Below are 12558 nucleotides of genomic sequence, written 5' to 3' on the forward strand. Positions count from 1 at the left end.
CTGTGTCAAATCATTGGCGACCGAGAGACGCCTGCGGAGTGCAAAGTGTTAATGAACGATGCATCGGAATTCTACACAATTGGAATTCGAAATGATTGGAAACTCACTGTTTTTATGATCTATCTACTTGGCACTTGGAACATGCTGGTAAACACAGAATTAAATACTTGTACTTCCATTGACACTGCTGTCCGGTGACACACTGGTGTGAACCTATCGAAATTTTGCGAAAACGGGACAAGATTGAGAACTATTGAAATCAGTGAAACTTGACGTTCGAAGATCTCCCGAAAACCTCGAGGAAACACCGGCAAAATGATCGGCGTAGTGTTAACAATGTTCGCGACAGGATCATGTCGAATCCGAGACGTTCGCCAACCATAAACGTTTCAGTCACCCTTACAAGGTTTGATGCCTCCATCGCGTAACGGGTCGCGTGATTTACGTGCCGACAGAACGCCGGCCGTAAAGCTAGGGAAGCTCGATCGTTGGACCAGTCGGACGTTTCTTTAATCGACGAAAAGTGCCCGGGACACGGTTTTCACGTTTGCTCACGCGCACGGTCGCTCGCTCGCTTACCTCGTCATAAAATAACTACCGTTCGTCAAGGCAGTTTACAACGTTACACGGTAGTTACGAAACGATTATCCGACACGAGCTGTGCCCGAAGGAAAGAGGGGAAAAAAATCAGGGATCAGTGAATCGTTCCGTGAGGCCGTTTATTGGTAGCACGCTTTCACGGATACTTAACTCGTCCCCCGGCGGCGGTGGCCTGTGATTTTTCCACGATCCCCGCGGTACGATGGCTTCGGGCAACCGGAATGGACACCTTTCGGCGGCCATTAGCGCGGTCAGTAGACCAGTTCCGGGCCGAAATTGATTCGGAACGATAGCCCGACAGCGGAATGCCACTGGCTGTTCGTTCTTGACGGTCGTTGAACCCCGATGGATCTTCGAGAGTAGGAATCTTCGATATTCAATTATCTGTCTGCGTTCTGTTTTATTTATAGATCGATCTTCTTATTTCTTCCCCCCTTCGCTTCTATGTTTATACTACGCTCACTTTATTCTCATTCCGTTGTCCTTCATTTCGGTTTCCTCGCGTTATTAATATTCCATTGCGATTGTCAATATCATTCATCGTATCGGAGACTCTTTAAACATCTACCGAATCAATTCTCCAATTCATTTTCGAGATTCTACTTCTCGCAAGGAATAACTGTGGTCACTCGGAACACAAAATTTGGTATAATTAAATTCTGTTTCTTTTCATTTCTAAAACCACTTACTGATAGAATATTCAACCCAATCTCAGCGTCCATAAATTTGTATAAATTTCCATCGATAATTCGTTCGTTCGGCGCACGTGCAGAACAGTGTCGTTTCGATTTCCCGAATCTTGCACAAAATCCGCGAGAGAGTCGAGTCTCCGCGCCCCTCTGCCCGCTCGCCGCTCTGCTCCGCTTCGCTCGTTGCTGGCCATATGCGTTCCTCCCCGATCGCGATGTTGCACTTGGCTGGAACTCGGCTAATAATAGAACCGGGACCAACTTTCGTCTCGGCCTCGCGTGCACCGGCTTCGTCCGGCCTGTCACGTTGGAAACCGATGACACGGTTCGGCCTTTTGCCTATGCGCGTTCGCCTGTTGGCCTCCCGTCTACGTTGTCCCATAAACGACACCTATCGTTTCCTCGGTCGCCATATATTCACCGCGAGCGAGTCGTGGAAAGAATATTCGGTCGAGCGATCGATCCGCCCGTCACTGCCGCAACGACGACGACGACGACGACGACGAGGGCGACGGGCTAGATCGACGCGAACGACTCGCTCCAATTCGAGAGGAAACCTCGCCACGAGCTGTCGAGCAGCAGACCGCTGTTGGTTTTCGATCCTGGTCGTGGGAAAAGTTGGAAATCGGCTCGGCGCAAGTGCATTGAACCTCGCCGCCACCGCGAGGAACGGCCGCGGTGACATTTAGACCGTTTTTATCGTCAAAGGACACATTGTGACGTTACCGGCCGCCTCAAAACCAGCGGCTGAACTTGCTTGAACTTGCTAGCTGGGCTTGTTCACGTAATCTTCGGAGAAATCCGAATTTCTTGGCTCGCTATCTGATCCAGACACGGCAGACAGTGTCTCGAAGGGAAATTATGAAATAGTCTGCGTTGACGAGACGAGATGGAGGAAATTGGGATCTTTGCGTAGAAAATTTTATAGCTTCGCGATAGACGACTTTGTCAATTTGATGATTCTTCGTTGGAGATATATGTTCCTGGTAAATTTTATAGCTTTCCGATAGGTGACTCGGTCGATTTGATGATTCTTCGTTGGAGATACATGTTCCTGGTAAATTTTAGAATAGCTTTGCGATAGACGACTTTGTCGATCTGATGGTACTTCGTTGGAGATGTTCCTGGTCTTTATCGTGTTCAGATCGAAACATTGAATTTCAAATTGAATCCGAATGGGATCAATGCGGCAATTTCTTGGCGAGACACGTTGGAACCTAGTAACCCGCTCGCAGTTTGGCAAACTTCTCCAGAAACAAACGGGCGTGCACATAAAACAAAAGACATCGAAAGGAGCAACAAACTGTTCCAGTTTAGCACTTCCTGCGCTTCAAACCTGTTCTGAAGATGGTTAACCGAACAACTTTCGGAAGGATAGTCTGGCTCGCGAGCGCGTGCAAACCCGCTTTTTGCCGCTGATACGTACATAAATAACCCGGACCGGGCAAATTGCTTTACCGATAAATCTCGTCCCGCAAAAATATACTTTGCTTTCTTTGCGTGTTCTTTATGGGAGTTGTTTGACGGACAGCTGCAAATCCCGAAAGAATAACTTCCTCCGTTACCAGACAGGCGAATGCCACGCCATTTTCGTCGTTATCGTGGCTCTCGCTTTAGTAACAAGTTCGAGTCACGAAAATGAACGAATTTTGTGCGAAGAAGATCTTCCTGTTAAAATTGAACTCCATGTACTTGTAAGAAAACACGCGAACACCGTGCAGAATACGATCCAGTCGAATGGAAAACTCGACAGTGAATAAATAGAGTATTTTAAAATTATTGCAATGCATTTTCGCTTGGGAAGGTGAATAAAAAATCATCGTTGCCTTTTCGTTGCGTCGCCCTGTACAGATCTTTGCCACGCAAAGCGCAGAAGCATCGGAGCACATGTTCCCGCGGACAAGTTCATTGCACGTTGATTCACGTCTGCCTCGAAGGGGAATCGGAAACCATCACACCGCCCGTTTGTTTATACAATATCGTTATGTTTCGCGGGTCGAGCAAGTAAACGGGCCACAGTGTTTGCCAGCCAGACTGCATCGTGTCTGACATGAGATACTCGCAATAAACAAGATCTCCGTTGGGCGCAGAAATTAGAATTCCTTGTAGCCGAATTGAATCCCGTGGGCGAAGCACGAGAATTCTTCATAATATTCCAAATTCACTTCTATCCGACACTCTCATCGAGTATTCGTCTGAAGTGAGTCAATAAACGCCATCTTATAAGAAAATGGCGGCTTCCTTGCTCCTTATCCTACTACAATTGACAATATAATTGTTTCAGTTGATAAAATTCCAGTTTAAAAACCTGTTACATCGAAGTTCACTCGCAATGTATATTCCTACGAAACACTAGTTTCCTAACTTCCATGACCTCCCAGATATCAAATCTGAAAGTCTCGAAGTGAGAGCTTTGAAAGTTAAAGAGGCGGAGCCCATTTGTTGAGAGTGAGCATGAGATATATTTTTAATGGCTATGAAACATCCGTTGCAGTCCTCTCCCTCGCAGGAGTCAGTTGTTCTTCCTGAGGACAGCCATTTTTATTGCACGCGCTGAGCCCCTTTTTTTCCTCCGCGTCGTTCGGCAGTTCGTAGCAAACGCTCGACCATCGAACAGCGTTCCGTTTTCAGTTCTTGTAAATCACCGTGATATATACTAATAAATATACACCTAGTTCTTCAAACTGTGTCGTGTTTATTTTTGCAAATAAATATTCAACGCCAGTACTACTAGGCTCCATTGATATTCCTCTACTTTGATATTTCCTCCATGTTAACCCTTTGAACTCTGTAGGCTCCAATATTGCACCAGGAATAATATTAGATATTTTAATGAATCTTAAAGAAACTACCCTACAATTATTAGATTCTTCATCCAAATTTTACACTAAGAAGGAAAATGAAAGATCTAAGAAATGTTATAGCATCTTTCATTTTCGCTAAGGGTATTATAAAAATTAGTTGTTAACTAACTAAAAGTTAGTTAAAAATTAGCTAAGGGTTAACCCTTTGCACTCCAGATGATTTTTCTCAAGAAATATTCATTATTCTCTGATGAAATATCGATGATATTTTTTACAACTAACGTAAAGGAATACCTTACATAAACTAAGTGACAGAACCATTTCATTTCGATGTTCCATGTGTTGATACATTACAGACAGTCTAACCCTTTGCACTCCAAGAGTTTTCTACCAAAAATACCCAACACTTTCCGATGAAATGTAGTTAACATTTCTTGAAACTGGCTTCACGAAAAATCGTATATAAACTGAAGGAAGAGGCTGTTTTATTTTAATATTTCACATACTAATGCATCATACGAAACTTAACATTAAATATTATACTCCATAATTTTTCTGTGCCAAATCGAGTGGTGACTGACAGGCACCTTTGGAGTGCAAGGGGTTAATATTGAATTTGACATTTTATCATTTTCTTCAATTTTCTTTCTCAAAGGGTTTAAAGCTAACAAGTCATCTAACCGTTTCGATTGTTTCTGTTGCAGGATCGAGCACGGATCTGGTGCCCCAAATGCTGGGTATGTTCGACGAGCTAGCGCGTGGCGGCAATGGGTATACCGATCACGTAGTCCTTCCCACGGTGCTCCAGAAACGTTTGAGCCTGGTGTCTCAGTCCCATCGGGGGTCCATATTCGGCCAGTTCTGTCCCGACTTGGCCAAGTCTCAGCCAGGGGGCGTGATGACGTTGGAACAGGAGACGGAGAGTCGCGTGGAAGTGGTCGTCGCCGAGGACATCGCGGACAACCAGAAGGACAGCAACGTTTACGACACGCGGGAGGATCGAACCGATTGCACGATCGAGGAGAAGCCTTATCGGAGGGAGAGCAACGGACTCACGCCGCTCAGGTACAACAGAAGATGCAGGAACGCCGGTAGACCGCTCTCTGGAAGCTCCGTTGCGTCCAGCACGTCTTCCAGCGGGTGCAGCAACCAGGGGAACACCTGCAACGTTAATCCTTATTTGGCGTCCGTCGAGTCCCTGGCCGATACTTGCGCCAGTTCTCAAGGTAAGACTGAAACGCTCCGAACTCGCCTCGTTCAACTCATTTCCCATGAAAATATTGAACATTACGGTGTCATCAATTACCCGTAACGATGGATAATATTATATTAAACCCACGGATCTTTGATTTCTCTATTGCTCAGTTCATTTGCAGTGATATATGAGAGTCTAAATCATGCTCACTGTAATAAACCACTGACAGTGAAAGTGCAGGCGAAAGAAATAGTTCAGGGTCAATACTCGCGTTTCCCCCACTAAGACGCGTAACCACGCCCATCGTACCCCCTCTAAGCTTGTTAACCACGCCTTCCAATTCTAGCCACACCTATTATCTATTGTTTAGATCTAATTTCGAATCGCGAACAGAGTAGAATAGCATTTAAACAAATTTACAAGATGTACACGAAGGAAGAAACATTGTTCCGTTAACTACCGTTGGTTTGCTTACTTTGTCCCGCTTTCCCGAAACAAAAGCGAAGGGGGATCAGCTTTTTACGAGCGAGCACGCGATCCCGACGCGTAGATCTCTGCGTCCCGAGGAACGCACGCATTTTCTCATGCGGCAATTCAGGCCGTGGAGCAATGTTTTCCTCGATGATCGCGGAACGCCGAGAGAGAACTTTATTGCCACCGCTGCTATCATTACTGTCATTGCTGGTTATTACGCTACGGCGGAGAGAAAGTCGGAGTCCTTGGAATCTCCGGCGGCCGATACATTGGGAAACGGATTTCTAAAATATTTCAGGCTTTGGATCACTTCCCCTGGCCTGCTATATTCTGTCGTGAGCTCTTAATTAAACGCAAGCGCGCATAGGCGAGCGAGGCGGGCAGTCGCGCTGACACCGCTGCTGGAATTTACTAAATCATTGCGCAATTACGACAAACTGATTTACATTAATTTTTAGTTAAAAGGAAAGTGAAATTTATTTACGATTCCGTTTGACCCGAGTATCGAAGAAAACAACCCCCGACAGGATAATCTCTTGTCTTTCCCTTTTCCGCTGACAGTATTAATTCCGACAATGCTGGGAATGCCGGGTGAATGACGCGGAATTTTCTGATTGAATTAGGTTCCGGGGACAGCGGAGTGGTCACGGTTTCAGAGTCTAACTGCAGGATTGGCAATGACGGCGGCGGTCAACGGCGAAACAGCGCCGAGGAGGATCAACCGTTCTACAGGCCACGCTACAGCGATCCCCATCGAAATCCCATGGAAAGGGTGCTCCTCGAAATAGTCGACACCGAAGCGATATACGTGGAACACTTGCGACAGATTATCCAAGTGCGTTCAACAACCTCTTGCCTCCTTCTCTCTTTCTTTTTTTTTTTGTACCTTTAGAATCGTGAGACTGAAGTTTACGGGTTGTTCCAGGGTTACCTTATATTTTGGAGAAACGATCCGGCATCGTTTGCCCATCAAATGCAACTAAGCGACTTATTTAGTAATATTGAGGATATTTTTGAATTCAACAGGTAGTGTTTGTCGTTCGAATCCTAAATTTCAATTCCTCGCGTGACTCCCGAGGTTCAATGGAATACTAACGATCGCGCAATTTGATTTCAGAGAGTTCCTTAAAGAAATAGAGAAATGTGGTTTGGACCCTGTTTGCATGGCAAACACATTTATAAAGCACAACTCAGGATTCAAGGTGTACACAGAATATTGCACTAATTATCCAAGGTAAATTGCTGCATGTATAATTCAGTAGCTTTCACCTTCTTCGTAGAAGTCAGGGGATAGAATAGAATTGTTACAATTAATTTCAAGAATCTCTCGCGATGGAACATTGAAACCAGATATTAATACAGCTCATTTCAGGACGGTATCCGTGTTGACCGACTTGATGAGTCAAGAGGAAACTGCGAACGCATTTCGAGAAAGGCAAGCAGCTCTGGGACACGCGTTGCCCCTTGGATCGTTCCTTCTAAAGCCTGTTCAGAGGATTCTGAAATACCATTTACTTTTAGAGGCAAGCCGTACATCTGCATTGCACGAGCGCACGTTCCAGACCTTGAATATTAAGTCTAACGTAATGTATGAATGTTTGTAGAACTTGTCAAAGGAGTACGGGGCGGACTGTGAATTAAGAGAAGACGAGACTGAAGGGAGGAAGGCGATCGAGGCTGCGCTAGACGCGATGACTGGCATCGCGAAGCACATTAACGCTATGAAACGACGCCACGAGCACGCTGTGCGTGTTCAGGAGATACAGTCCCTCCTGTACGGTTGGCCTGGTCCAGATTTAACCACCAGCGGAGAGTTAGTGGCGGAAGGCCGATTCAGAATGCGAGGGGCGAAAGCCCCTAGGCATGCTTTTTTGTTTGACCGTATGCTTCTTCTCACCAAGAAGAAAGAAGATGGGCTTCTAGTCTACAAGGCTCACATTATGGTACAACCTCTGCTCCCTTCTTAATCTTAATTAACCCCGAGCATTATAAATGAACCCGTTGTACAAGTAAAAATCCGCTGCTTGTGTTCGCAGTGTTCTAACTTGATGCTCATCGAGAGCATACCAGGTGAACCGCTTAGCTTCCATGTGATCCCCTTTGACAATCCTCGACTGCAGTATACTTTACAGGTAACTTTTCTCAACGCAGTCTATTGCTACATCTGCGCGTAATGTTTGTTATTTGATGAGCGATAACGATTGTTTGCGTTCGCCTTGATTAGGCAAGGAACTTAGAACAGAAGAGGGAATGGACGTTACAGATAAAGAGGGTGATCCTCGAGAATTACAATGCAGTGATACCGTCCCACGCGAGACAGTTAGTCCTGCAACTTGGCCAGACGCAACCGGAGGGTAATTCATTCATTGTCCATTGGAGATCCGTTGTTTAATTTAGATTAGCTGTACGGAGACTATACTTTTGCAGACGATTGTTTGGCAGACAAAGGATCAGCGAAGAAGCAATATTCTGCGCCGCCGGAGTACTTAGAGAAGCGTAAACAGGAGCGGGAGAGACGGCGGTCGGAAACCGGACTTAGGCAGAAGTTCAAGAAAAGTGGCAGAAAGTCTGAGACTACAACTGAGGTAAGAACCTCCTAAATCTCTTCCCTTGGATCGTCTCAAACGACTCCGTATGGTTCTCAGGATTCTCCAGCATCGACACGGAAAAATCAAAGCGAGGATTCGAGTATGAACGATTCCAGGGATCAAGGTCTTAGAGCTTCAGATGGGCGCGGGTCGAAAGTCAAGGTACAAAGCGGATTAGAATCGTGAATATTAGGATATCTCCTAGGTAAATCAGCCGAGTGCATTTCTAATATAATTTTCAATTTAGGATCGCTTCACTGGCTGGAGGAGGAAGTCGGAGCCAGGTTTCCAGTCCTACGTGAGCCTTAATCAGTCGGACGAGGAGCAAAAGGAGGACGTCTGCGACGCAGGTTCACCCGCGATCGAACCCAAGTGCGCGATCACTGAGACCGACCAGCGTCCGCTGAACACTCCGCCCCCGGAGACCAAAGAGAACACAGAGCAGCAATCCCAGGCGCAAACAGTGGAGGAAATAGTGGGCCACATCCTAATGCAGAACCAGGAGTTCCAAAAGCTGCTCGAGAAGCAACGGACGAACAGTATCTTGAACGTCAGGCAGCAGCAACGTTTCAACAAGCACATGTCCGCGGACACGTCCGACGACAGCGACTCGGAGAATGCTAATTACATCACGGAAAATTCAAACAACAGGATCACGCGTCTGCGCATCACGCAGAGGGACAGGCTAGTTCGAACGAACAACACGTGGAACTCGTTGTCTTCGTCCCGGGATCATCAGCCCTCGCAACTGCAGTTGTTTTACGACAATCTGAGCAAAGCCGAGAACAACAAGCTGAACGACACCGGGTTGAAGAACAAGATCAACCGAGTACAAGAGAAGAAGGCGTTGTTCGAGGCGTTCAAGAGGCAGAGCATCGTCACGGAGAGCAAAGTGATCAAGACTGCTCTCAGGATAAGAGAGAACTCGACGTCCAGGGGCGAGGAACCGGTTCAAACGTCGGTTTCGAGGGAGACGGAGACCCAGATCGTGGAGAACGAGAAACCGACGACCGTGAACGGAGAGTGTGTCCACAAGGACGCTCAGGAGGAGAATAAGGGTTTCGGGAACTACGACAATCTGCAGCACGTCTGGGAGGGTCTGCAGGAGGAGAAGGATCTAGACGGTAACGACAGTCCGACGCGGCCAGCGGTGTGGCTGACGAAACGCTGCGAGGGACTGCCCACGTCACCCCAAAAGTGCGGTTCATTGCCGCGCAGTTTTCAGATTAATCCGAACTCGAATCAGAACGTGACCAAGTCGCGATTCTTGCAGAGGGACGGGAAACCGATGAGCGAGAGACCGTTCACGATAGCCTCGGATAAGCCGGCTGAGATCAACTTAGAGGACATGGAGAGGTACGCGTCGACGTGCCAGCCTCAGGGTAGGATCGCCAAGTTCCCGACGTCGGTCTCGACCTCAACGTCGACGTTCTTCTGTTCCCTAGACGACACCCTGACGGACGCCTACTCCGAGATTCACATGTCCTCCTCCACGACCACCAACATACATCCCGATCACAAGATTTACAGGGCAAACACCAGCGGCAGCTCCACCATATTCAAGAACGTCTTGTCCAAGGCTGGCAGTCGTCTCCAGGGATTAAGGAACACCATGAGCACGGAGACCCTAGAGTGCAGCGAGGAGCTCGAACGGACCAAGTACTTTCGCTCCCTGAGTACAGGTAAGTTGAAGAAGAGAGGCAAACTGAAGCACTCGAGGGAAGCGTCGTCGGACGTCGAAGAGCTGATCGGCTGCGCCGCCAGAGGGGCGTCGGACTCCAGGGTGCCGTCCCTCTATTACAAGCAGGGCAGCTCAAGCTTGGGTGCCCGTATCGCCCAGTCTGACTACGCCGACCCCTCCATATTGTTCTCCGAAGGTAAACGACTCGGTCAGCCGGCGAACAGCTCGGCGCAGGCCAAGCAAGAGGCGAAGGAGGACGACGAGAGTGTCGAGAACAGGGAGAGTGAGACGGACAGCTTCTACGAGAGGTCGTTCGAGACTATCGAGAATTACGTGGACGCGGACGTTGACGACGCGTTTAGGGACAGTGCAATATTTAGCGATATAGAGGAGGTTCTAGTGGTTAGACCGTTCTCGGGTCACGCAGCCGAGGAGGTGTCTTTCAAAAGTAAAGTGGCGCCGCCGGTGCCAGCGAAGAAGAGGGCAGAACCTGCGGCGAACACTGCACTCGCGGCGAACGCGAAGTGCAAGCCCAACGTTGCCCAGAAACCGGACTATTTGAAGGTGAAATCTGTGTTTCTGAAGGGACAACAGGACCCTGACTGCAATGTGTCGGCGAAGAGCCCTGTGCATGACAGTGCCGCGTACCGTAAAAACGGTTTGCACAGTTGCGCGGAGAATGGCAGCGAGGAGAGGGACGATGTGTCCGCTGGACAAAGTCAGGCGGGCTGGGTGAGGAAGATCGTGGGTCAGTTGCAGGGTCACGTTGAAACATAATTTATACCAATGAAAGTGTACAAATTTCACCGGAAAGCCTGAAACGGAATTTCACGTTTGGCATTGTATCCTTAACCCTTTTAACATTGAAAGCTCGTGAGTACATTGGAATTCGATAGACGGTTGGACTTTGTTTTCCAGATTTTTCAGTCTTAGGTTAATGCAGTATGATTGGGTGCCGTGTCAGGTGATACACGAACGTGGTGTATTTTATTCATTTGTTTAAACGTGTCTTGAAAGGGTTAAGAGATTCATGTCCGGATCAATAATACTCCCTGATAGAACGAATCGCAGCCGATCGAGTTTGTTTTCGAGTGATCTGTAAAGTACAACGTTTGAGATTATATTTTATTATAATAGAAGGAAGAGCGGATTCAAGATAATGGGGATGAGATTTTGTTCGAAGCAGGACGCATAACGAGTAGGATTGATCTAGATGAAACTCAGATACTGTATTGGAAAGCGTAATATGTGCGTAATGAATTGCGACGAGAGCAGGTAATAGTTTTTTTTATCGATAAATCTGTTTCTACGTTTGTACGCAATGAATGTTTCGTTTCATTATTCACGTTCCTCGGATATTGTTCCTCGTTGATTGTTATGTACACGCTGCGTTTCCCTTTACGCTATTTGTGCCTTATATCAGCTGTTTTCCACGCAAACATGAAGTTCCGGTGTTCAGCCGCGCGTACGTTGTACAAGATCGAAACAAGTACTGCCGTATGATTTTGTCATATCACGTGAGAGCTAGTGGTAAATAGAGAAAAATGATTTTGTAAGTGATAATTTCATCTAACGTATATCGTATTTAATCTTTGTCGTACAGGAATTTTCTCCGAATAATACAGGGTAATTGTGAAAGCTTTTTAATGTTGATCTCGAAGAGAAATTTAAAGTATCGTTGAATCGTTGTCTCATTGGAATTCTGGGATCACTGAGGGGGAACAGTTGACGCCGAGAGTTCTAATCACCCTGTATTGTTGTGAAATTTTTACAATGAAGATTCTGTTAACTCGAACATCGTTGGTCGAACTATTGTAAAACAATATACAACGTTGACCGAATATTGTATGCGTCGACGAACATTTCTTTCTTCAAGTAACTCGTTAGGATTTGAACAATTACACATTATCCCCGAACAATAAACAGACTCGTTTAACCGAACACGCAAGCGGATGTTTATTCTCTATTTATTCGTGAGACCTAACGGGGTTCGCTATCGTTTCTAACTACGTTTTAATTGCACGCCTCGTGGTTGGGCTCACGATAGAAACGGGAGCGATTCGCTCGCGGCTACGCGAGAAGACGTCGATTGGTAGCTCGCAATAAATCAATCGAATTATTATCAGTATTCGTTTGTTTTGTCAATTTATGTTTCCAATTAAAACTGTACAATTCAGTCATCCAATTTATGTTTCGTTTTTTTAGACTACATACCTCGCACACAGTGTGTGACCACAGTGTTACGATATATAGAAATTGTACCAATAATCGATACAAAGGCTAATAAAGATTACGATTTCGATGATGGAACGTGAGAAGGATATCCACGATTGGTTTCAAAGATTACTTCAGGTAGGTTTTATTACGAGAGTGTCTATTTACAGAGGTTTGGCTAGTTGTGCTTACAGGTTACAAGTAAATGATACATAAATGTTCATAAATTACCTACGCAATACTGTATATATATATATATATATATTATATATATTATATAAAAAGGAAAATAGAATTGACTAAAAGATGGAGG

General features: G+C 46.2%; 1 protein-coding gene across 3 annotated transcripts in view; it reads left to right on the plus strand.

Annotated features, from left to right (window-relative positions):
• GEFmeso (Guanine nucleotide exchange factor in mesoderm) overlaps positions 1 to 12539 on the plus strand; it is a 64462-nt gene extending 51923 nt beyond the window's left edge. For all 3 annotated transcript variants that reach the window (XM_031989865.2, XM_031989867.2, XM_031989868.2), the window contains exons 2-12: positions 4798 to 5319; positions 6386 to 6597; positions 6688 to 6788; positions 6880 to 6996; positions 7135 to 7285; positions 7367 to 7705; positions 7799 to 7894; positions 7987 to 8116; positions 8190 to 8347; positions 8408 to 8512; positions 8598 to 12539. In XM_031989865.2, coding sequence (XP_031845725.2) covers positions 4798 to 5319; positions 6386 to 6597; positions 6688 to 6788; positions 6880 to 6996; positions 7135 to 7285; positions 7367 to 7705; positions 7799 to 7894; positions 7987 to 8116; positions 8190 to 8347; positions 8408 to 8512; positions 8598 to 10808 — 4142 coding nt within the window. In that variant the 3' untranslated portion in view covers positions 10809 to 12539. The remainder of the gene's footprint in view (positions 1 to 4797; positions 5320 to 6385; positions 6598 to 6687; positions 6789 to 6879; positions 6997 to 7134; positions 7286 to 7366; positions 7706 to 7798; positions 7895 to 7986; positions 8117 to 8189; positions 8348 to 8407; positions 8513 to 8597) is intronic.
• Positions 12540 to 12558: the final 19 nt, after the last annotated feature.

This window comes from Nomia melanderi, chromosome 1 (genome assembly GCF_051020985.1).
Source record: "Nomia melanderi isolate GNS246 chromosome 1, iyNomMela1, whole genome shotgun sequence".
Lineage (NCBI taxonomy): Eukaryota > Metazoa > Arthropoda > Insecta > Hymenoptera > Halictidae > Nomia > Nomia melanderi.